The sequence below is a fragment of the Ambystoma mexicanum genome, chromosome 2q, assembly GCF_040938575.1.
Source record: "Ambystoma mexicanum isolate Mex_15411 chromosome 2q, UKY_AmexF1_1, whole genome shotgun sequence".
Lineage (NCBI taxonomy): Eukaryota > Metazoa > Chordata > Amphibia > Caudata > Ambystomatidae > Ambystoma > Ambystoma mexicanum.
In genome coordinates, this window is record NC_090924.1 from 239,839,445 (window position 1) to 239,864,891 (window position 25,447).

At 45.6% G+C, this 25,447-nt stretch overlaps 1 protein-coding gene across 3 annotated transcripts in view; it reads right to left on the bottom strand.

The window, feature by feature from the left end:
* TSR3 (TSR3 ribosome maturation factor) overlaps positions 1 to 25,447 on the bottom strand; it is a 212,074-nt gene that overhangs the window by 124,483 nt on the left and 62,144 nt on the right. For all 3 annotated transcript variants that reach the window (XM_069647203.1, XM_069647201.1, XM_069647202.1), the window contains exons 2-3: positions 18,720 to 18,858; positions 17,842 to 18,058 (exon numbers count right to left, since the gene is read on the bottom strand). In XM_069647203.1, coding sequence (XP_069503304.1) covers positions 17,842 to 18,058; positions 18,720 to 18,843 — 341 coding nt within the window. In that variant the 5' untranslated portion in view covers positions 18,844 to 18,858. The remainder of the gene's footprint in view (positions 1 to 17,841; positions 18,059 to 18,719; positions 18,859 to 25,447) is intronic.

Sequence of the window (25,447 nt, forward strand, 5' to 3'; positions counted from 1 at the left end):
CAAGGTGGGTGCGAGGAGAAAATGGGGGTTCAGTGAGGGCGTGCAGGGGATCGATTTGCAGGGAGTTTGGAGGGGGCGGTAAAGTCCCCTCGAAAGTGATATTTGCGAATATTGAAGGCTGCACAAAATCGATCTTTCTTGCATGCAGCGTTCAATAATCAATAACATCACACAGAACCGATACATGAGAAAGTTCAAGATCCCACAGCTTTACGGTAAGAGACTGAAATGTAGTTTGTTCTGGTAAACAGTTTGTGGTAAAATGATAATTGCCCACATTTGGCCATTAATATCTATTTTCAGTTCTGTGTTTGTTGCCAGATTTCACTTAGCAAATGATCTAAAGGTTTCATTCTTGCCATTGGGACACTAGGGTGTCAAATTTCAATGTGTCGTCTGCATGTCTAGTCATAGTAGGACGACAAATGAGAGTAACAATGAATGGCTTAAATATCTGCTTAATCTATACTGACAGTGGTGGCAGAGAGAAGGTCAAACTGAAGAGGTTTCAGTTAACCATTTTTTTATGTATTCGGATTTGTATGGCGCGCAAACAGCTCGGGTGCATCGTGGCGCTTGTTACAGTGAGGGATGACAACTTAGTTACATAGATAGCAGAACAGAGAGGTCACAACTTAGTTACATAGATAGCAAAACAGGCAAACATAATGTGCTCATGGTAGAACAGTTAGTTTGCAGCGCAGCATGAATAGGGTTAGAGAGAAGACAAAGGGGGCTAAAGCGAGAGTTTAATTAAAGAGAGCGGTTTTCAGGTTTTTGCAAAATGCATGGAGAGAAGTTCCTGCTCTGAGTGCAGTGTGGAGCGCATTCCATAGCTTGGGGGCTAGATATAGGAAGCCTATTCCTCCAGCTTTAGCTCTGTAGATGCGTGGGATGGTAAGTTGATTGGTGTAGCATGTTCTTGTAGGACTAGTTGAGGTTGATCTAGATAGAGTGTCTGAGAGGTAAGAGGGTGCAGTGAGGTTGATGCATTTGTGTGTGGTGGTAAGGATTTTAAATGTGATGCGGTCTTTGACTGGGAGCCAGTGAACAGACGTTCTTGCTTGAGAGATATGATCTCTTTTAGGTATACTTAGGCCTGCACATAGTGCGTTATTTTGAGTGATTTGGAGGGAGTCAGTTTTGTTTTTTTTTCATTTAGTTTATACAAACTTTTTGAAAATAGATACACATAAAGAAGGAAAAAAAAGAGAAAAAGACAAGAAAACCTGTCAACATAGCATTTTTCCTATTCTCTAAAATCATTCATCTTTCTTATCAATCCTTTTCCTTCATCATTCTGATGATCACATAATACTTTACTCAAAAATTAGACTGCTACTTATCTTATGAGTCTTTCATTTAAAACATCAAGTCTCTTTCCTCTCGCACTCTGCGGCATCGCTACAAGTATGAGGGGATCTTGTCTCCAATTGGATTTGGATTTGCTCCAAAAATTGCATCATGCCAAACATCAGCTTTTTGCTTTCCCCGATGTGCAGATGTTTCCACCATTCTTCAGCGTTATACGTCTGGTATGAGCTCCTCAATTTACCCAGACAATTCTCACGTTGGATCCTTAGGTCCGTGCAATACAGAATCAGGTGCTTTAAGTTTTCCTCGTCCTTAGCACACAGTCTACATTTTGTATTGTTTATCGGGATCATCCGTCGGTGACTTCAAAGATATTCAATCGGAACTTTAGGGACAACCTTCTTAAACGCTTGCAAGGTGCTAGCCTCAGGTAATTTGGAAGCGTATTTTGTTTTTTTGCTTCTGGTGGTAGATTTTGCATGGATTTATGGGTCAATCTTTTCTCTGCTATTTCGATCCAATCACGATCCAACAATTTCTTTTTCACAGAGTCTGGATTATACCAAAGAGTTTGTTTGTCTGTTCCGAGTTGAATTAGGATCACTTTGCACTGTTGTTTCCATTCGTTTAGCGCTTATTTCTTTGGATTCATCTCTTCTCTCAAAATTTTGAAAGGAGGTAGATTTGCCTCATCACATGTCTTCCGAAATAGTGATAGCTTATTCCAAGTGATCCTTGCATTAAGTGACGACATCCCTACTTCAAACAGGACACTCGCAGTTGGGGTCCCTTGGGGGATCTGGAGAATTTTCTTCCAGAAAAAGCCTTCGCATTGTGACCATAGTTTGTATTCGGACCCAAACATGTTCTCAGCTCCATAGGTTAGAATTGGCGAGACTTTGCTCTGGTAGAATTTTCGTACTGGATCACATGAAAATTTTCCATTTTTTTTTGGATTATCATTCCTTGCGCAGTCAGTTGTTTGCAGCTGTTTAAAAGTTTTTTCATCATCGGAGCGTCGTTAATACTAGAGCTAATGATTGTTCCCAGGTACCTTGTGTATGGGACTTTGTTCAGCTTTTTCTCACCAAGCGACCAGCCTTGTCTAAACCTATTGGATTTTCCTCCTCTTTTGTTTCCTAGAACCAAAATTTCCGATTTGGCGGCATTAATCTCCAGTCCCAGGTCTTCCAGAAAGGTTCTTAGCGCTGTCAATTTTCGTTGAAGGCCAATAGGGGTACGATCTAAGATCACCATGTCGTCCGCATACATGATATGGTTTATCAGACTTCCGTTCATCCGCGGTGGAAATGACAAAACATTTGCTAAAGCGGTGCCTACTTCTGATATGTAGAAACAAGGTTGCCCCTAATAGGCAGCCTTGTTTTACACCCCTCTCTGTTGGTATGGGGTTCGTTAAGTTTCCTTCTCGGTCCAAACGGACTTGGATATAAGTATCTGAGTATAGCTCTTTGATGGCTTGGATAAGGCTTTTATTGCACCCTCTTTCCATAAGTTTGTACCAGAGTGTTTCTCTATCCACTCCATCAAACGCATTCGCCATATCAATGAATGCAAGATATATTTTTTGGCCAGATCTATCAATTTTTAGCAGGTTCAGCATTAGTAAATTTACGCCACAGCCTACCCCTTTGACAAACCCAGACTGTCGGTCATCGTAAATCTCCTCCTTTCGGATCCATGCTGTAAATTGCACCAATAGTTGTGTTGCAAATACTTTGCCCACTACATCTAAGAGGGCTATTGGCCGATAATTAGCAGGGTCCGTGCAGATTCCTTTCTTAAAGATGGGTACGATTATCCCAGATTTCCATGACACAGGGATCCTTCCTTTTTTAATTATTGAGCGGAACAAAATGTCACAGAAGTCTGCCCACTCGTCGATGTTCTCTTTTAAGTCTGCATTCGAGGGCACTGCTTTTTTTAATAGTTGCGCAAATGTCTTCTCTGTCTATTTCGATTTCCCAGGGTTTGCTCCACTGAAAATTTGTGGTACTCGGGATTTTTCTCTTTTTGAATAATTTTTCATAGTAACTTGCCCACTCTTTTTCAGGTACCATACTTGATATTATTGCCATTTCGGAATTAGATACTTCATTTATTATAGCCCAAAAGCCTTTGGAGTTTATTTGGTTTAGAGCCTTCAGCATTAGCTCGGCATCTTGTTGGTCCATTATAGCCAGATGCTGTTTACACCAATTGATGTATTTATTCTTTGCCTTTTTAACTTGACTATTGTCATTCCTTAGGTTTGCAGCACCAATTCTTCTTATGAATTTCCTCAACTGTCTTTTTCTTCTCGCAACATCAGGATCGTATTGATGGTTTTGGTACCCAGGTTTAGTCATATGGTTGCCCTTTTGAGTTTTATAAATCTCTAAGAACGGCTGGTATTCAATTAGATCAGACCAACCCCCGTTCCTGGTACTGTTTCAGAGTTTCTGTCACCGCCAATATGTCGGCATTTCTAAGTCGCAATCTGTTCCACCCTGGGACCAACGACACTCCTTATCTCCATTGTTTCCTCTGAGCAGGTTTGTTCATCTTCCATTCCATAACCACAATATTATGGTCACTTTTGTTTGACCTGTTCACCTCGAAGGAGATTATATCCTGCACCAGATTGTTCGATACAAAGATATAATCTAATATAGATTTTTGACCACCTCTTTCCCAGGTTGGCTTAGCTGGGATATCTCCACGCGTTGTTCCATTCAACATTGTCAGATTCCTATATGACATTTCTTTTAACCAGCATTCACCGTTATATCTTTCTTTTGGTTGGTCAAATTCTATTATTTTCATGTTAAAGTCTCCACACACAATCAACCTAGCTTCTGGGTCATCAATTATGATGTTGTCGATTGCGTCTAGGAGATCATCTTCAAATTTTTGGTGTGTTTTCGGCGTTGTGTTCCAGTAGACGTTTAGAAGGTGAATCACCTGCACCTTCAACTCTGACTGGCTTGCAGGTGCTACACACATTTTCTGCACGAATGGTGAAATATTTAAAGCTGATTTGATTCTCATACCGCATTTTCTTTTAATTAGGGTAAATTGGCCCGACATTGGACGTCCTTTGGTCATTCTAATAGCTGGATTTATTGCAACTTCAAAGCCCTCAACATAAGGTATATTCACGAGCCACGTTTCTTGCAGGCATATCAAATCAGCCTTTCCTAAACTTTCGGGTGTAGAATTCAAAAGATGAGAAAATCCTCTTGTGTTCCAAGAGGCTATCACTAACTTTATCACTTTCTCCTGGCATTAACTCTTCGTTGAGCCATTTAAACTTTTTGCCAACCATGCCCATCTTGTTCCTTTGTCTTCCTGGATGTTCGGGTCCTCATTCATAGACTCTGCCGATTTATTGTCCTGCCAATTCTCTATAGTTATTTTAATTTCATTCAATCTTGTATCATTCAATGGGAAAGATGAATTCTCTTCTCCTTCCCTTGATTGTGTTTCATCGTTTCTCCGAGCCTCATCACTGACACCTACTATTGCAGGGCTGTTCGCCGGGCATCCCTTTCTTTTTTCTGTTGTCACTTTTTTTCTCCTTTAGTTTATCAGACTCAACTCCCACCAGAGCGTTGTCCTCCTCATAAATTTGGTAGCCATCCTCCCATAACTGCCTTTCGCACATCATGACCAGTTCCACATCTTTCTTGTCCGTGATGTGTAGCAGGACAAATTTCCGGATTGCGTCTGTTATAATTTGAACCCAATTGATTTGTGCACTTTTTATACTTTTTAAAACCGGGATTTTTTGGAATATCTGCAATATAGTGTTATATACCTGTTTAGTAGAGCATCACTTTCTGGATTCTATCTTTTCCACCAGTATTCTGAAAGGTTGGAGTCTTACTGGCTTCTTAAGGTTGGAATTGGGGATGGGGTGCTGCTGCTGGTTGGATTTATTTGGCTTTTCACTCTTAGCCCCATCTAATTTAGTAGCAGAGCTCGGGACCACTTTCAATGGCTCTAGGTTTAAATTGTGTTTTGGAGGAGCCTCCTTTATTTTGATATGTGCTTCTACCGGGAACAACACCCCACTATTCGCTTTCAGCATGCTTATCACACGTTTTTCCTTAAGCGTGTAGAAGACTTGGGTTTCTTGAAGTTTTGCACTTTCTTTTTCTTTTGTAGGGTTTGTTTTCATTGGTGATCGAGGCCAAGAGACTACTCTTTTACCTCTGAGATTGTCGTCTCGCACTTTCTCATGTTCTTGTATTGTCACCCGAGGACTAGTTAAGTCAACTGGGGTCTCACCTTCGCCACTTTTATCCTCACTTATTTGATTTACTTCAGTCGTGGTTTTATTCTCCATCCCTTCGTCAACTGGTGTGCTGTAAGTTGACAGGTTCAATAATTCCTCAGAATCTTCCTCATCATCATCCATCAATAGGGGAGCACTATTATTCTTTCATTTATTGATTGTTCCTGGCTGGATTCTTTGACCTCTGCTTGAGATTCTAAAGTTTCGGTTTCCCCGTCTGGCACAACATCTTTGTTGTTATTTTTATTTTTATTTTTTGTTGCGATTTGCTCTGTGTTGTTTACTGTAATATTCAGTGCTTTGATATTTCTAAAGAAATTCGCTGAGCTTTTCTGCTTTTTGTTCTTTTGTGCTTGCTGAGGTTTCGTCTTTTTGTTATTATTACTCTGCTTCTGATCTGCCTTCAGACCTTTCTTTGGTTTTTCACCGCTCACTTGCGATTTCGGGTTTTCGAATATATCAAACCACTCAATCATTTTTTTTTGGTGGTGGTGATTTAGAACTAATCTCGGCACTCACTGTGCTGGGAGCATTGCTTTCATCTAGGTCAGTCAGGTCGATTATTGGGGAGTTAACACCATTTCCGGTCTCTCTTTCACTTTGAGAAGTGATCAATGAATTTGCTTTTACTGGTATCGTCATGGAAGTTGAAACTGCTTGTATACCCATATTCATTGGACTGCCCATTTCATTCAGTCCTTTCTCGGGGGTTACACTTGACACCTTGCTAATGGTGAGTTCATTTACATAGCAGCAATTCTGATATGGAGATGCCTTCTTATTCTTCGCAATTTTCTCTTTGAGTTGATTATCAATAAGTGGCTTCTCACCAGTAGCCTCTGTTCCCAGTTCTGACATTGTAGCGACTGGAGGAAGCTCTTTATTGGGCTGCCATTTGGTAACCGCAACATCCTTGTCTTTACGTTCATTTTGTTACAGTGTCAAGGTCTGTCTTGTGACTTCCGCCAGGAGTCTCTTATCTTCCGCTGAATTTTTTAGAGACTCTTTTAAGGCTGTTAAAGAGATTTCTTTGCCTCCTCTTGCCATAACGATCTGTGCTGTCATTTCCATTAGGTCGGCTTCCAGTTTTATGATTTTTGAGTTGAGTAGTGCCATTAGCGTAGTTTGGTCACGGCAATTCTCATTTAGATTCTCATACAACTTCATCAAAGGGGCCACAGCTATTGTCGTGGCGGACATCAAAATCGGACTTAATTTTGCAAAAACCAACTCTAAGAGGGCGGCGCTGTGATGAGAGATTTTCACTTCACTAGAATTTGATGCTCGACTCGGCTGGTGACTCGCTTTGTGTGCGCGTGGTGTTTTATCTTCACACTCAGACTCAGAGGTTGACTGGCTCTCAATATGCTCTCTTGGGCATTTGAGCAGAGGGGATCTGTTCTCCCCTAATCTCCCTTTAAATCGTTTGGACAAGCCTTCTGTTTCGCTATCAGAGCTTATGTTTCTCCTACCTCTCTTTTGAGAAACTACAATTTCATCATTTCTCGTCTCAAACGTTGGTGTATTTGCTTCAAGTCTCAAGACGTCAGCAATGTTCCGATCCTTGTTTGATAGCCACCCAACTTGTGGCGTTGTTTTCTCGCTTGAGTTTGCTCGGGAGGGCTTTCGTGGTTGCGCTATTTTGGAATTCATCACTGCTAGATCTTTCAGCAGTTGATCAGTGATCCCAAAGGAATCTCTTCGGGGTATTAGTTTAGCTCAGCAGTTCTTTCATTCCAGACCTCAGGTCTTGTCCAGTCCTCATTTATCTCTAGCATTGTCTCTACCGGATTTGTGACCTTCATCATTATTTGTAGAGGGGGACTTGGCCCCTCTGTTTCATTCAGGAATGGTGGTGTAGCGATCGTGTGCGCTATTTTTAGAGTTTTAGGTTCTGGCTTGTGCATTGCTGTAACTCTAGTCCATGCCAACATTTTTAAAGATGGCCCTGAATTTGATATATTCTCCATAGTCGATGCACATATTGAAGATAGAGCTTCCTTGTAGCAACTCACCATCCTTGGGACTGTCACCTCCGGCCTCGCTTGTAGGAGCCTCGAGGGCGCTTGCTCCTCTATAGGACTTTCCGTACCATTTGTCATTGCTGCTGGTTGGATATTATTTCCAGCAACTCTGACCTGAGCTTCTTTCGCCGGAATTAGATCCCATTTCCTGTCTTTTTGCATTTTCTCTGTATGCTTTAGACTAACCTTATGATTCAGATGAGCACCTGTCGAGGCACCCCGATCGGCTGTACCCCTCTTATAAGTTTCGGCCTCACCCAGTAGATCTACACATGGTCAGACACACAGTTCGAGCTGGGAGGGGATTAGTAGCTGGCGAGAGGGGGGGATGTTACTCAGCGCCGGTGTATGATGTACCATTACAATCCATCTTTCCTTCACAGAACCTGCATTGTCACTCACAACTACCGCCGATATCTCCTTTACCATCACATCCTCGGCTTGTGTTGGGTGTGAGTGTTTACGTGTTTGTTGTTCACTCGCGGCGCCCTCATCAACCCCAACCTCCGCTTCTTCCTCGCTCACACTACCAAGCTTACTCGTGCTTTCATTGACCCCTCTTCCATCACATACTTCGGTCGCTGCTCTGCTTATTCCTACACCTCCTCCCTTCTCCCTACTATTTGTTTCTGTACCAACAGGGGTTATAGATGAAGATTGCGGTACTCAGGGGGGGAGAGATGCAACAGGCGGGGCCGAGTCTCTAATTTCCACTTGCGGGATCCTCGCCGCAGCGGCGTGCAGGATAGGTACATTTGTATTAGCATTTACAGATGCCACGCTACGCCTCGCTTGAGCGCGGGTGTTCGCTGTTGTCACTGTCCTCATTCTACGGACTCCCGGCCTCACATGCACCCACAGCTATTTTTAATTGGAGCAGCGCACGCTCCAGTCTGCGCTAATCCGCTCTTACCGGCTCGCCAATTTCCAAGGTGATGTGTGATGTTACTCCTCACTGTCCTCACTGTCCACGCCCCCACGGACCACCAGGGAACACAGGCAACACACTCGATACACTCCGGCGGGGTCGGGTGATTTATGGCAAAGCTCCTCCTTTTCCTCTCCTTGCAGTGGCAATGGCAGAAAGACTCGCCAGACACAGGCAACACACTCGATACACTCCGCTCAGTTTATGTTTTTTGTGGAGGTACCAGCAAGTAGTGCATTACAATAGTCAAGCTTTGCCCCTATGGTAGCTCTAGTTATAGAGAGACAATTGTCCTTTATTAAGAAGGGTTTTATGGCGTTGATGAGTTTGGTGCTTAGGGCAGAGGCAGAGACAATAGCGCTGACTTGCTTGTTCATGGACAGTGTACCATCTATATGGACCCCTAGTGTCTTAACAGATGAAAGCACTGGGATGATGCAGTTGTCGATATTGAAGTTGGCGTAGAGACAGTCTAGATTGACTAGAGTGGATTATTGGCCAAGAATAAGAATCTCAGTCTTATCCCCGTTGAGGCAGAGGCCATTGGTGGCCATCCAAGCTTGTATAGTGGCGTAGATTTGCCAAAGGGTAGTGGCATCTTGAATGTATGAACCGGTTAGGGCAAGGAGCACTTGGGTGTCATCAGCATAGTTTGTGTATGCAATCCCAAGTGCATCCAATTTATCAAAAAGAGGCTTAGTGAAAAGATTGTATAGCGTGGGGGCAGTACAAGATCCCTGAGGGATGCCACAGTGAATAATGGTGGGAGCCGCATTTGCTGTGTTAGAAAAGACTTTCATCGCTCTACCTTCTAAGAAGGAGGTGATCCATGTAGCTGCATGCTCAGAGAAGTGTGCATCATGTGCGAGGCGTGTGGTGAGGGTTTTGTGATCCACGAGATTGAACGCTGCCGATAGGTCTAGAAGGAGGAGGAGGGCGGCCTTGCCGTTGTCTAGGATTTGTGTTATTTGATTTTTTAGGTCTAACAGGGCGGTTTCAGTTCTGTGCCCTTTGCGAAATCCTGACTGCCTTTTTCCTAGGATGGAGTTGGTTTCTAGATAAAGTTGGATCTGGATGTGAGCGGCTTTGCCTGGTAATTTGAGCAGAAATGGGACGGTTGTTATGGCCCAGTAGTTGTTGAGCTGGGAAGGGTCTAGTGTAGGCTTTTTTAAAAGGGGGCGCACCCAGACCTCCTTAAGGCTGTCAGGGACAATGCCTGATTTAAATGAAGAGGTGATGAAGGCGGTAAGGAGAGGGGCAAGTGGCTCGGTACAATCCTTAATAATCTTAGAGGGGCATACATCGCCCTTACATTGCAATGGTTTGAGGTGTTTAAGAATGTCTATGACTTCTGCTTCACTTCAGAGATGTCTTTAAATGCGAATTTGTGGAAGTTGATAGTTTTGCTGTTGGGCAGAGACAGTGCTGGCTGGCTTTTGTTCCGATTCATAGCAGCTTGTATGCTGTTACACCATGCTTCATCTTTAATAATTTCGTCCGTGCAGATCGGAGGGTCTGTGAGTTCATTAAAGATAGTTAAGAGTTCTTTGGTTTGGGAGTTGGCTTTGGATATTCGGCTATTGTAGGCTTCAGATTTAGCAATACAAATGGCATATTTGTACTTTTTGGCAATAGTTTTGAAGCTTTCTTTAGCAGTGTCAGAGGGGTTAGCCTGCCAGTTTTTTAGCGCCTGGCGTTTGTTACGTAGGTTTTGGAGGTCGTCCATGGACCAGGAGTTTGAGTGTAAAGACTTTTTTTCCTTCTTTTCTTCTAATGGGGCAATGGTGTGGACTGCATGAGTAATAGTGACCTTGAATATATCAGCTAGGACATTTGGGTCTTGCGAGAAGGGAGGTGCTAGGCAGGGGGTGTCGAGATGGGGGCAGAGGTTATCTGCTGTTAGCTTTTTTGCACTTCTGGCTAATGTAGCAGGAGCAGGGGTGGTGATTTTGGTACTTGGAGCTGTGGGGATGGTGAATTGTATGCAGTTATGGTCTGTCCAAGGGTAAGCAGTGTTAGAGGTGATGGTGGAGTCACAATTGTGGTCAACCACCCAGTCAAGGGTGCAGCCTTTGGCGTGGGTGGGGGTCGTGATTTTCTGGGTGAAACCCGGATCTGTCAAGTCTTTGGTGAGTGAGGTGGCAGCTTTATCAAGAGGGTCACTGAATCCTAGGTTGATGTCGCCTAAGAGTAGGAATTTAGCGTTTTTTTATATTTTCAATAAGTAAGTGTGTGATGTGCCCTTGGAAGTCAGCCGGGAGACCTGCATCAAGTAGAATCCAAAACATCTGCTGAATGCAAGTTAAAAGGCAGTTTGTTTCTGGAAATGAAAAGCAAACCGGCTTTAATAAGCCGTTTTCAGAGTATACTTGTATCAGTCTAGCACCTACCTTGTACATCCCTTTTGAAATTGCTTACTGACGTTTTCTTTTAAATACACCATTTCACTTTAAAATTACTTTTTCCTCTGCTCCATATGATGATGAAGTCTGTGGGACCTGGAAATCTTACGCATGCATCGACCTCTGCATAATACTTCCAGTTAGTCTAATAAAAAGTGGCATGTCCCGTATTTTGTGTGAGATACATCACTGAACAAAAATAACATTTGAAAGGCAACCTAGGATAGCTACACTTACACAAAAAAAACGACAACATCACGCTACTCTGCCAGCATAGTCTCCCAAATCTTTTATAAAGTAGCCCTTTCACTGCGGGGGATGTTCAATGCTTTCCAATGGAAATTAGGACATATGTAAATATGCCCTAAGGGCAGAGAAGGGGCTAACAGAAAATCAAAAGATTGTGGAGCATTTCAAGTGCCCCAGTATTTGGCAGAACTCAGGCTCATGTAGATAAACTGCTATGCCCAAAATCGCGCAACAGTGTGAAAGTTGGAATGTCAGGATTAAAACCAACATTTTCTTATTCTAAGAGCAACACCTTCCGCTTCTAAGATGTCAACTAATCCCACAGGTTCCATCCATCCATATTCAATCAAGAACAACAGGAACCAGACAAGCCAAGAATCACAATCACATGGTTGGGTTTAACAGTACAGCTTAGTGGGTTTGTATGACTCTAATATGGCATCGACAGAACTATCAGAGGCTAACATTACTGTGATGCATCAAGAACAGTAAAATACAGTGGGAAGAGAGTGGCCACCGTCAGGTTGCAACTGTGCATGTGCCTTTTTAGCCATCTCAAAGACCTACTACGTTTTTGGCCTACAACCTTAGGCTTTATTCCATTCATAAATCTCGTACCTCAGAAATATTTGATTTCCCATCTTGGCGTGCAGGTAAGCACTTCTTCGGGGTGCCTCTGCCCCTCTCGGAGCATGTGTGCATTTTTTTTTTTCTTCCTCTCTCTTTCACCGATGGCGGCCCCGCAGTCCGAGATTCCCCAATGCTGCCTCCTATTCCCGCCTCCCGTGCCCTCCCACCGGCCCTATTGGCCAAATACCTCTGTTTGTCTGTGAGGGCCTACCCCTCGCCAAATGTGCTTCCTGTGCCATTTCCCATCTTGGCGTGCAGGTAAGCACTTCGTCAGGGTGCCTCTGCCCCTCTCGGAGCCTGTGTGCATTTTTTTTTCTCTCTCTTTCACCCATGGCGGCCCCGCAGTCCGAGATTCCCCAATGCTGCCTCCTATTCCCGCCTCCCGTGCCCTCCACCGGCCCCTATTGGCCAATTCCGCCGTTATCCACAGCCTATCTTGGGCAGCCCACTGCCCGGCAGCCTCCTCGGCTAAGGGCCTCAAGGCAAAGGGCGGCTCCTGCATTGGCGGCTCCAGGATGTGTCCGCAGGGGAAGCCAGTGAAGCCAGCAGTCAACCGACACCAACAAAAACTGTGAGTGTGGCATGGGTGGGGAGTAGAGCAATCACTCTGCTCCAGAAAACCACTGCCACTCTATTTTACCTCCCAATAACATAGAGCGCTATAATATTAGCATGTCCACACTTAGCTAGAATTGTGAATTTAGCATGTCCACACTTAGCTAGAATTGTGAATATTAGCATGTCCACACTTAGCTAGAATTGTGAACATTGGACTGCATCGCTGTCATGATGCCTACCCCGGAGCACCAGGCCAGGCCCAGCACCCCCGGGAGCAGGCATCACGCCCCCGGGTAAAAGCCCAACGGCCCTTTATAGGGGCTCTTTGAACTCTGTCCTGGCGCCATAGGCGCCAGGCTCATAAAGGGAAGTGTTTGGTGCACTTACCTGAAGCAGACCATGCTGCACACTCACCTGATGCAGACCATGCTGCATGAAGAACCAAGCCAAATGAGGCTTAGGAGGGACTATTTTTCTGAAGGAACTATTTTGTTACTTGGGTGGGGCTGTGGAAGAATACTCACCTGGAACTTCTTCCAAGGCTATTTAAGCCACACCCAGACCGCCACACGTGCTTCGCGTTGTTCTGCATCCCAGCAGCTGAACGCTCACCGTGTCTGCTCCTGCACCTGGACTCCAGCCACGCCCGCCTCAAACCTGGAACACCTGTAAGGGAATAAGAGAAGAGAAAGGTGAAAACCAAGAACTATTTCAACCTTCTTACCTGCATCCGGAATCTTCACGCCAGCATTCCTGAAGGAAGGAAGCCATTTAAAAGCACCGCGTTGCTCGCTGCAGCGCCGCGCTTCACTCACCTGTTCCCGAGACGCCGCCCAGCTCCATCGCGGCTCTCAGTGCCGGTCGCCACATCTCTGCACCGCACCTAAGGGAGAGAAGAAGAGACAAAAGGTGAGCAAGGGAACACAAGAGGAAAGCTGGATTTTCAGCCATATTACTTACCGGCTATTCTTGGTGAGCCATTCCACATCTCGGGTCGGCGCCACATCTCTGGCAGGTACCGCACCCCGGCCCCTATGGGGAAAGGAGAAAGGACAAAAGACATTACTGGGGAATTATAAAGACATTTAGAGGGGTCGCCCTCATCACTGACTCACCTGATTTTACCCCGGCTATTTAACCCCTCAACGCATCGCCTTTGTACTGCACCTGAAATAAAGGACAGAAAAAGAGGCTCACACTTGAACTTTTGCATCTTCATACTTACGGCGTATCGCTCAGTAAAGTCAAGTGGATTTGCCAGCGCCATTCTGAAAACCAGTGAAGTAACTGGACGAACGCGCGCCCCTGCACCAGAAGCAGGATGGAGAGTTCATCCTTCCAAACCATAAGGTGAGCTTAAACCAGGGGTTTTGGAGGAAGTCAGAGGAGAACGAAGGGGGAAAGGGGGAAGCAAGCACATTATTCAGCAGACAGTTAATCCCCTTTCTCATCTGCAGAAAGATATTCCTACGGGACAGACAAGCAAGATTTGGGGGTCCTGTTCAATCGGTGGTCCGAATTCTGCGCATCACGTTTGAAGAGGCCGCAGCAACCCAGACCAGACCAGCGCCTCCGTGGGAGCCAGGTGAGCATTACAGAACGCGAAGCCTTGCTTCAAATTCCCACCCAGGCGCTATGGAAACTTCCGAGACTGACCAGTTGGCCCAACTACTGGGGGAATTACGGGCCGAAGTACACGCCGCTCGTCAAGAGACTAATGCTCTCAGGAGGGAAGTGATTGTAACAAAGGAAAGAGCTGATGACCTGGCTAGACAGCTTTTGCAAGGTCAAGCTGGACAAACTCCTTTACTCGGTTCCGGAGGGAACCCCGCTCCTGTGCTTTCCAGTAACCCGGTGCAGATTAATCTACCTGGAAACATGCCGCTGGCCCCACCCGAACGCTTTGCTGGGGACCCCAAACGTTTCGCCGTATTCATGAATCAGTGTCGTTTGCATTTCCTGTGCAGACCTAGGGCCTTCCCTACTGACCAGACCAAGGTAGCCTTTGTATTGTCATATCTCAGCGGCAGTGCTGCCGATTGGTCAGTTCCACTGGTAACTCAAGATGACCCGATTCTTCGTGATTTTCAAAGATTTCAAGCAAGCATGGAAAGGTTATTTGCTCGTCACTCCCAGGGGCAGGCTCTAGATGACGAACTTCTATCTCTGCAACAGGGCAATGAAGACCTCCTTTCTTACATTGCAACCTTTAATAGACTAATTGTGGAAACTGGGTGGCCAGAGGATAAAAGAATCACGTTATTTTATCGAGGTCTATGCGGAGAACTTAAAGATGTCCTGGCCCAAGTTGTAAATCCGCCCCAAGAGTGCTCTGAATATATAGACTTAGTGGTCCAATTGGATCACAGACTGCAAAACAGAAAAGCAGATCGGTCCAAGTTTGAGACCCGGGTGTTAGTCAAGACCCACGCTAACCTCAAGGGGGCTGAAGCCTCAGAGCCAATGCAAATCGGAGGAGTTAAAGGACCTTTAACGCAAAAGGAACGTGAAAGAAGACGGCAGATGCACTTATGTCTTTATTGTGGATCCTCTGGACACTTTCTACGAGATTGCCCGGCAAGGCCGCCCAGGAAGGTGGTAGGAGCCGCTGAAAAAATCCATGAAACCTCTGTATCGGGAAACGACCCTGCCCGACAAGCGTAGGGGTCCGCTTGCCGAGCTTGAAAACGAACTCTCAGACCTCGCATTTCACTGTGCCAATGGTCCTCGTAGATCCACACCCAGACAGCCACACGTGCTTCGCGTTGTTCTGCATCCCAGCAGCTGAACGCTCACCGTGTCTGCTCCTGCACCTGGACTCCAGCCACGCCCGCCTCGAACCTGGAACACCTGTAAGGGAATAAGAGAAGAGAAAGGTGAAAACCAAGAACTATTTCAACCTTCTTACCTGCATCCGGAATCTTCACGCCAGCATTCCTGAAGGAAGACTTCCATTTAAAAGCACCGCGACCAGCGCCTCCGTGGGAGCCAGGTGAGCGTTACAGTCACGTCTGGATAGAGTTGTGAATGCTAGCATGTCCACACTTGGATAGAATTGTGAATATCGGCATGTCCACACCTAGCTAGAATTGTGAATATTAGCCTGTCCACACTTGGATAGCATCGTAAATATTAGCATGTCCACACTTAGATAGATTTGTGAATATTAGCCTGTCCACACTTGGATGGAGTGGTGAACATTGGACTGCTTCGCGTCTGGATAGAGTTGTGAATGCTAGCATGTCCACACTTGGATAGAATTGTGAATGTCGGCATGTCCACGCTTGGATAGAACTGTGAATGTCGGCATGTCCACGCTTGGATAGAATGGGAACATTAGCCTGCGTCACATCTAGATAGGTTTTGATTGAAGGATAGCATACCCGCGCCTAGATGAAACCTGAATGCTAGCATGTGCCACACTTAGAACTGTGAACACCAGCCTGCGCCACTCCTAGATAACATTATGAATGTTAGCATGCCCACACCTAGATAGAACTGTGAACATTGGCCTGCGCCGCTTCTAGATAGGACTGTGATCACTTAGAGAAAACTGAATATTAGCATGCTAAAGGTCAGGTAACCCACTAACCAATATAACCTCAAACTCTGCATACTTATCTCACTCAAAACTCACACAACCATCTCTCGCACCACAAGCCGCACGCACTTCACAGCACTGCAACAACACATAAGCCGGAGCAACAGCACACGTGGACTGACATCGATCCAATACCTGCACCAAAGCTCAGTATCAGGTGTATACTGAGCTGAAGCTGCCAACAGAACACCACTCCTCTCACTATCCTACTCCCTCTTCACCTTACTAACCCATCCCACCTTATCATTTACAGATCCGCCAGAGCGCCTGGGGACCAATTCTGTTGGTGACGGTGCGCGGTACAAATACCTTTAACATTTAACAAAACTACCAAAGGTACGTTCTATTGTTCTGCAAACAATAGACAAGCATGCGTTAAATCGAAATGTTTGGATCTCAAACATCACTTTGAAGCTCATGCAAGGCATTCTGGGCAATCCCAAACTTGTGGGCAAAGTAAGTTGTTTATGGTTTTCTTCAAATGTTTTTTTTTTAACAAAGGCCCAGTAGCCATGAAAAGGATAATTGGTGTCTTGTTGATTCTACTCCTCAAATCTCCTCTTCCTCACCTCCTCTGCTTGCACCTGTTCTTTCCCTCCCTTGCTCATTTCGTCTTCCTTTCTAGGCTCATTGTTTTCATTTTTTTGTTCAACTTTCTATCTGGTCTCATCTTTCTTTCTACCATCTTTGCCTCATCTCACATCATTCCTTCTATCCTGTCGGATACTTGAGGTATTAGCACTGTGGTTAAAACGTATGGCTAAATTCGCCAGCTAAGTAACTTCAAATAAGACGTTTGGACAAGGTTTTAAAGGCAGTATTTATTCTTAGAGCAGGAGCTGTTATTAGTTGTAAATAAGCACACAAAATAAAGATGATTCTGTGTTTAATGGGTGTCTGGTGAGTATTTTTACCAATATCTATAGAAAAGTACTGCAAAATGCAATAGACTAGAGCAATATCTGTTCTACTTGTCCTGTGGGTTAATACAAAAACAAATTAAGGTTGGACCCTGAATTTAAATTCCTTATCAATGTCATTACATTATTTCCTCTAATACTTTTTAATTTAGTTGTAAGGAAACACTAGCACTTGTGTTTAGTTGTCAACATATCTCTGCAGCAGTCATGAGAGTTTGGAGCAAACATAATTATATCACAATAAAAACACAACGGTATCATTAGGAAAAACAAATAAGTTTTATACAAATTGTATATCTCTGAGAGACAATCTTTCCTATGTTTGGTTTGTTTTAATAGCTGGGCCCTGATAACTTAGAAACCATTTACCCACATTTTACTTTAAAAGTGCCAAGGAACCACCACTGATTGTTTCAAACGCATCTAAAACTGATCCCGCACCAACAAATGTTCTGGCGGAAAGCGGTCAGATTCTTTACCAAAATGACTGCTTCTGTACCAGCGAGCATACTTGCAACTTTTGGGGCAGAGACGCCACTCACGAGCATATCTGATCTAATAATTGTTCTTACACCATTGCTAATATATAATACACTCTAATTACTATGGTGTTTTGCTTGTTAATCCTCATTGTTTATGTCATGTTCAATAGGTTGGAAACTCCCCTCAGATGTCATGGGCAATGTAGCTTTGGCAGTCCTGGGGTCAAAAGGTCTGGTTTCGTTTTCTTTATCCTTTGACTGCCTGAAAACATTTTGCTTCTAGGATTTGGGGGATACAGATCAACTCCCCACTTACAATTTACAACCTATAGATACTTTCTTATTAAGAACGAATGTTAGAGCTAAAACACGTGTTCCCGTTTTACAGTGCTCAGTAACAGCAGTTCTAGCCATCATTTGGCGGTAGACTTACCGGTCTATGGGTGAGACGTATTGGGAACCCATAGGACTCAAGATGAGCCCGTTGAATCTCTGGTTTATGCGCAGATTTCGTACTAGGCCTTTGCGCGCCAGTCTCCTCCCTGTGCACCTGTTCGGATCACAGTGGCCCAGCTCCCACATGGCCAGAGGGCAGGGAAATTTAAAAGGCGGTGCATCGCCCTCCTCGGTTCCGTCTCTCTGAACGCTGGCTAAAATAAAAGCAGAATAAAATTACCCGCATGGCTCCCGCACAGGCCCTGGAAGAATTAAATCCTAGGTATAGGAGTCACGATCAAGGGGGCACGCTTATCCACCAGCTGTAATTTACCCAACGCAAATAGTGAAACAGAAAAATTAAACAATTCAAAAGCTACTTTCCCCATAATGCTACAGAAAATTCTGTACTATCATTATTTGCAGTGATCTTTTAAAGCTCAAATACGTATATGTTTTGTTCACTGTAAAGAAATGGCGTTGCTGAAGCGTGTGCCTTTATTCGTGGACGCTCACTGCCATTACAAGGCAAATGGGTCTTCTTAGAAGACATTTTCATACACAGCAGAGTAGACACCAATCACATATAAAAGGGGCACCTTTTAAATCTTGCCATCAAAATACATGCTATTGTTGCACTCAGAGCCGGCAAGTCACGCCCTTCTATTAGATCCCTCACTCCTCCCTCCTCTCCCCCCCCACGGCCCCTATGGCAGCTCGGGGAGTCTTTCCAATTTAAAGACTTGGCAGTTAAACTAACTTTGCTCCTCCTAAGTCTTTTCCATCCCACTACCTGCATTGCCCCACCCGGCATTGCAGCTTCTAAGGCCGGCCCTGGTTGCACTTAAAACAACGCTACTGTGGAGCTCAGCTCACCCTGCAGAGCATCGTGGACTTCGTCAGTGAAGGTCTCCAAACATTTAGGAGTGCGTTTATATCGCGCATCTTTCCCTTTGGCGGAGGTACGCTCGGGTTTATGCAGAGGCTTTTTCCGGCCCATTATTGATAGCAGCAGCTGCAATTTAGGAAATAAATAGAACGCATGTCATACATTTTGAAGTCGGTTCCACATGTAGACACAGACCACAACTGAGTTTCGCATGTGCCTCATAAGGAGTTCAATGAAAAATACATGCCCTACGGAAGTACAAAAATAGTTACAAAGCCCTGCCACTCATACCGGCGGGTTGCCGCCGGACCCGTAATAATTTACTGGCGCCTGACTTCCCGGTGCCACCGGCCTGGGAAGTCAGACGCCGCAAATTGTTAGTCCCCATTCCCATAGAGTCCAAATGGACTCTAGGGGAGTGGGTATACGGGAGCACCGGCACCAAAAACAACAGTGCTGGTGCTCCCGTGAAGAGTCTGCCTAACGTGGCTGCTGCGCCCGGCAGGCAGGCATGGAGTTTGTCGATCCGGAAACAAGGGTTCCGGAAACAAGGGTGCCAGTGAGCTTACCAGCACCCTTGTTTCCGGACCGGCAAACTTCTAATGAGGCCCCCTTTTTCTGTAGCTTTTTTTGAATATTTTATGTTCCTAGATTTAAGGAGAGCGAAACTTGTTTTCTGGCACTGAATATAGCTTTTTAAAACAAAGATTTTCCATAATAACTTACTAGACATTCTTGATTCTATTAAAGACACGGAGGCGAGCATTATGCTTCTCTTTCTTTTAATTATTTAAGAAAGCTCAGCAGCAAGGTATTTTTGCACTTGCGTGTAACAGACTCATGCTGGAGTGCATCTAAAAAATACATAACCAGTAAAACTTTAAATACAAAATCCTCACAGAACGAGGAAAGGAAAACACTTCAAACCCCATGATGCCCCGTAGTCCATCAGTGCCCCAAAGTCACGTGATACAGTTCCTCCAATAAGTGATAAGGTGTCCCAATAAACAGTCCTAAATAAGAAGCGACTTCCTCTTTTGAGGCTGCGAACTTGCTGACTTCGATGATAACTTTAAACACTCTCAACTGGGCAAGGGTCCGTTGCTGTGTAAGTCAGGCGGACTTATCTGCAGGAGCTGTCAAGAAAAAATTGAATATGTTAGCCCTTGCATAGATCAACCCTAGTTCCCAAGAAGGGGTGGGGAAGAAAAAGCATTTTAATATTATCACATAATATAAAAGATCAAACTGGCAGATTGGAACCATGACAGCATCATTTTCAAGCAGTACAACATGCTTTTCTTCGAAGGGTGGGATAATGCTCGCCTCCGTGTCTTTAATAGAATCAAGAATTTCTAGTAAGTTATTATGGAAAATCTTTATTCTATGTCAAGACCGGAGGCTCACATTATGCTCATTCAAAGCTTACTTACCACTATCGAAGCAGGTTTTTCTACTGGTTTCAAGTAGAATTCTTTAAATATGGATTCGCCTGTCCAGTCAGCCATTCTCATAATATCCTCGAGACGAACGCCAACTTGAAAAGCTTTTGAAGCCATGGCTCCTCTGACTGAATGGGCTCCGAACTGTAGTGTATCCATTCCCGCTTGAGTCAGCGTCCAACGCACGCAGCGAGTTAAGGTGGGAGCTGAAACTGCTTTATGGGGCTTGCGAATAGCTATAAGGAGTTGTCTGTTTGGAGAAAGTCTAAGCGGAGCTGTTATCTCTTCATAAGCCTTCAAACACTGAACCACGCAAAGTTTGGGCTGTTCCCCAAATGCTGGGTAAGAGATCACCCTAGAATCACATTTAGTCCTCCTTCATATGTGAAAAACGATACCATCTGGAGAAAACGACCTACCCTCTAGGTCTAGAGCCCTGACATCTGATACTCTCCTGCAAGAGATCAGACAAAGCAGCGTAGTAAGCTTTCCGTAGAGTGCCGTACGGGATAGCTCTTTGTTATCTGGCCAAGAGAAAAAGAGATTGAGCACTTTATTAACGTCCCAGAGTCTATTGTAACGGGACGCAGGTGGTACTGTAAGGCGGATACCCTTCAGTAACCTACACACCAAGTGGTGTTCTCCTGCTGGAGCTCCTTGTATAAAGTTGTGTCCTGCAGAAATCGCTGAACGGTATGTGTTCACTGTCCTGTAAGCTAAACCCTTCTCTACTAAGGAGGCTAGGAAATTTAGAATTTCTTCTAACGGCACTGAAACTGGATGCCCGCCTCGGTCCTGACACCACCGCTTCCATGCATTCCAGGAGTTAGAATACTGCTTGCGGGTGGCAGGGGCCCAACTCTCTTCAATGAGGTGAATTACCTTGCTGGACTTGCCCGGAGTTCTCCATCTTGCCCTGAAACCCTCCAAGCTGCTAAGGTCAGAGACCCGGAAATCAGCTGGGGGTGAGCTTGTCCACATGGATCTAACAGGAGATTTTGATACTGGGGTAGAAGGATTGGAGAATCCGTAGAAAGTTCCAGAATAACTGGATACCAGATCTGAGAAGGCCATACTGGAGCTATGAGGACTAATTCTGCTCTGTCCTGACGGACCTTCGCCAGGGTCCTCGCTATCATTGAGAAGGGGGAAACGCATAGAGTATCCCTTGCATCCAAGGTTGTAGAAATGCATCTGTTGCTGATGCTGCTGGGTCGGGTCTCCAACTGTAAAACACTGGTAGTTGTGTGCAAAAAGGTCTATGGACAATGAACCCCAATGTCGTTGTAAGCGGACAAATACTTTCTTGTCGAGACCCAAGTCGCTGGAATCGGCGTAATGGCGAGAGTGCCAATCCGCTACTACGTTCTTGAGACCCAGCAGATATTCTGCCGTTAATGAGATCTGATGCTCCAAGCAGAAATGCCAGAAGTCTTTGGCTAGTTCTGCCAGTGGACGAGACCTGGTACCACCCAGGTGATTTATGTATCTCACGGCAGATATGTTGTCCATCTTTAATAAGATGCAACAGCTCACCTTGTCTTTGGCGAGAGATCGTATTGCGAATGATCCTGCGTGGAGCTCTAGACAATTGATGTGCATATCCATCTCCTGTGGAGACCAGGTCCCTCCAGTGGCGACTACGCCACATCTTGCCCCCCATCCAGAACGGCTGTCGTCCGATTTTATGATGATATCCGGAGCCGAACCGAAAATGGCCCTGCCGTTCCAGGTCTCCATGTGCGAAAGCCACCAATCCAACTCTGTCCTTGCTTGCGACGATAGTGTCAGCCTTTGAGAGTATGAGAGACTGTGCCGCAGGTGTTGATCTTTTAGCCTTTGCAATTCCCGGTAGTGCAGGGAGCCCGGAAAAATTGCTTGTATGGACGAGGACAGGAGGCCTATTACTCTCGCTAGCTCCCGGAGAGAGATGAGATCCTTCTGTAGGAGCCTGCGAATCTCTCTTTTGGTCAAGTGTATCTTGGCAGCCGGAAGACGAAGCTGCGAATTCTAGGTGTCTACAATGAACTCGAGGAACTCTAGATTCTTGGATGGGCAAAGAACCGACTTCTCCCAGTTGATGAGAAAGCTGAGACTGTGGAGCAAGTTTATTGTTAGTCTGGCCTGATCCTGCAGTAGCTCTCGAGATTGAGCCATGAGGATAATGTCATCCAGATAAATTATCAGGTGGACGCCTTGCGCCACTACGGATCTTAATAGTTTGGTAAAATGCCCAGGGAGCTGAAGAGTGACCGAAGGGTAGGCTCGTAAATGCCCAATCTTTGTGATCCCAAGAAAATCTTAGATACTTTACGTGCTCCGGATGGATGGGCACCGCGAGGTACGTGTCTTTGAGATCCAGACGCACAAGCCAATCGCTCGGTCTGAGAAGGTCTCTCAGCATGTGAATGCCTTCCATCTTGAAATGTCGATAGACTATGAATTCGTTGAGCGCCTTTAGATTTATTACAGGCCTTACTTTCTCCTTTCTGCGTACTAGGAAAATTGGACTGAAAAACCCGCCTGGGGTCGAGCAACGCTGAATCGCCCCCTTCAGCACCAGGCTCTGAATTTCGCTGTCTAGCGTTCTTTGATCTAGTTCTGACATAAGGATCGGGACCGGGGGACTGTACTGAAAAGGCTGTGCGAAAAACTCTAGCCCCAGTCCGCGCACTGTATCCCTGACCCATGCGTCTCCTGACAAAGCATCCCAGGCATCTGTAAAGAATGCTAACCTCCCCCCAATGGGCGTGCGCGGCACTGGCGCTGCAGTTGCTAGACTGACCTGAGGGTTGTTGAGTTCCGTTCCTTGATCCTCTCCTCCAGTAGCGGCCTCTGCTATGTCCTCTGGAGGGAAAGAAGGTGCCGGCTCGGTCCTGCCAGGCGTTTTGTTGCTGATACTGAGGTCTTCGGTCAAAGGCATAGCGGCCGGAAAAGCGACCTCAACCTCGACCGGCCCTGGCGAAAACCTTAGACGAGAAGACCCTCTTAATGGAGGCCTGAGCCTTATCCAAAGCAGTGAAGGTGCCCACAAATATGGTCATCTCCTTCATGAAAGGATCGCCAAAAAGTAGCCCTTGTGCAGCCGCGCTGGACTCTGTGTTTGCCAATTCCGTAAGCTTCCCGTCAATCTTGAACAGTAGGCCTTTTCTGCGTTCGGTGGAAATGGCGCAGCTCGCATTTCTGAGCAAACAGATGGCTCTCTGAGCCCACACAGAGAGGATGATCGGATCAATGGGGGTTGATGAGGTGGAAGCTCCTTCTGCCAGATCTAAATTTTTTGCGAGCGGACCCGCAACATCCAATAGTTTATCCTGGCATGATTTCCAGGCTCTTTTTATGCCCTTCTTAGGGTCCTTCACATGTTTCGCCATGAAGGTGATCATCTTGGAATCTAATTCCGGTGTCATCACTATCTTATGCGGAATGTCAGGACGTGGGCATTCGGCTCTGAGCCTTGCTCTGGTTTCTTTCTCTAGCGGCTTACGTAGCCTGCTAAACATGTATTCTGTTGTCCTGACTGATGGCTGCCAGTCGTGGACCAGGGAGGAATCAAGTCCTCAGTGGGTGTTGTTCTTTAGTGCTTGCCTTGGGGATGGGGGCTGCCGCATTCCCCCGAGGTCGAGGGTTTTGAACCCCACATCTCGGTATCCTCATCCGAAAAGGTGTGTGACGATTCCTCATCATATACTGCCGAGTTCACATCATCTTCAATGCCCTGCTGGTCTCCCTCCGGGCTCAAGGGTCTAACACCCCCGTTTCCTTCCTCAGGATTAGAGGGTCTTTCAATGGGAGGGTTTACCTCCCTGGTCATGAAGGCGTGTTTCAGCCTGGAGAAGGCATCTGTTAATGCAGCAGTGGCAGGTATCAACTGGCTCGGGTGGGTCACGGAGCTTTTGCTCTTGCGAGCCGGAGTACTTCCCCCTTGGGTAAGGTGTTTTCTCTTATGTGCCTTTTTACCTCCCTTCGGAGAAGCATCTCGAATGCGTTCCTCCATTTCTTCCAAGCGCTGCTGTATGGGGATAAGCATGTCTGACAGCTTTCTGTACGCTGTTCTCGACAGCGGACCCTAGGACCTTTGTAGGCTCCTTTCCATAGCCACTTCGTCAATGAAACAACTGTCCTCCTCACCCTCAAACCATTCCTGGCTTGATTGAGGACTGTATTGTGCTGCCATAATGAACACCTTACCCTTCCTTTTTTTTTTTTTTTTTTTTTTTTTTTTATTGGGCTGTCCACCTTCTCTCAATGGCCCAAAAGATCTTTACAGGGGTATATATCACCTCTTTTTTTATGCCACTCTTTGTGGCTGAAGCTCAGGAGTATTACCTCCCTTCAGTACCTGGCAGACAAAGTAGGCAGACCAAGCTCCGTGCTTTAGGTACTGCTAGCGTCTCTTTTCTTTTATTTTTTTTATTTTTTATAATTCAATCTGTGGTCGTGAGAGGGCTCGCTCCGGTGCTGGTACTGCATTAACTGTCAGGATCCGACAGAAATGCACGTACGAGCACCGGAGCTAGAAAAAGGGACCAGTGCGAGCGGGGGCTTCCCCTGGCGCTTCACAGGCGCGCCGCGCGTTCCTGACAGTTCCTCCCCGGCGCCCGCGTGTAGAATTCCGGGCCGGGGTGGAGAAGACAAAGGTACGTGGCGCCTTGCTTGCCATTCGCGGAACGCCTGTGTAAACAGAAACACATCTGTTTACCGAACGTTCGCTTCGCGAGTAATTACACCGACGGCAGCGAAAGGCAGCTGACGTCTGTGAATAACTAAACAAATGTGAAAAAGCGCATGCAAAGATAGTCGCCATCTACATAGATTACTTGGGAAAAGTAAACAAGAGCAACAAGCAAATATACCGAACAGGACAACAGTTCTGAATAAGAAATGACTTATCTCTTGCTGTGAGCAGCAAAGAAAGAGGAAGTCGTTTCCTATTCAGGACTGTTTATGGGGACACCTTCTCACTTATTGGAGGAACTGTATCACATGACTTTGGGGCACTGATGGACTACGGAGCATCATGGGGTTCGAAGTTTTTTCCTTTGCTCGTTCTGTGAGGATTTTGTATTTAAAGTTTTACTGGTTATGTATTTTTTAGATGCACTTCCAGCATGAGTCTGTTACATGCAAGTGCAAAAATACCTTGCTGCTGCGCTTTCTTAAAGAATTTGTTAAAAGAAAGAGAAGCAAAATGTGAGCCTCCGGTCTTGACATAGAATCCCAGCTTTTAAGTAGATTTGCATAGTTGTTACTTGACTACTGGAACAAAGCTT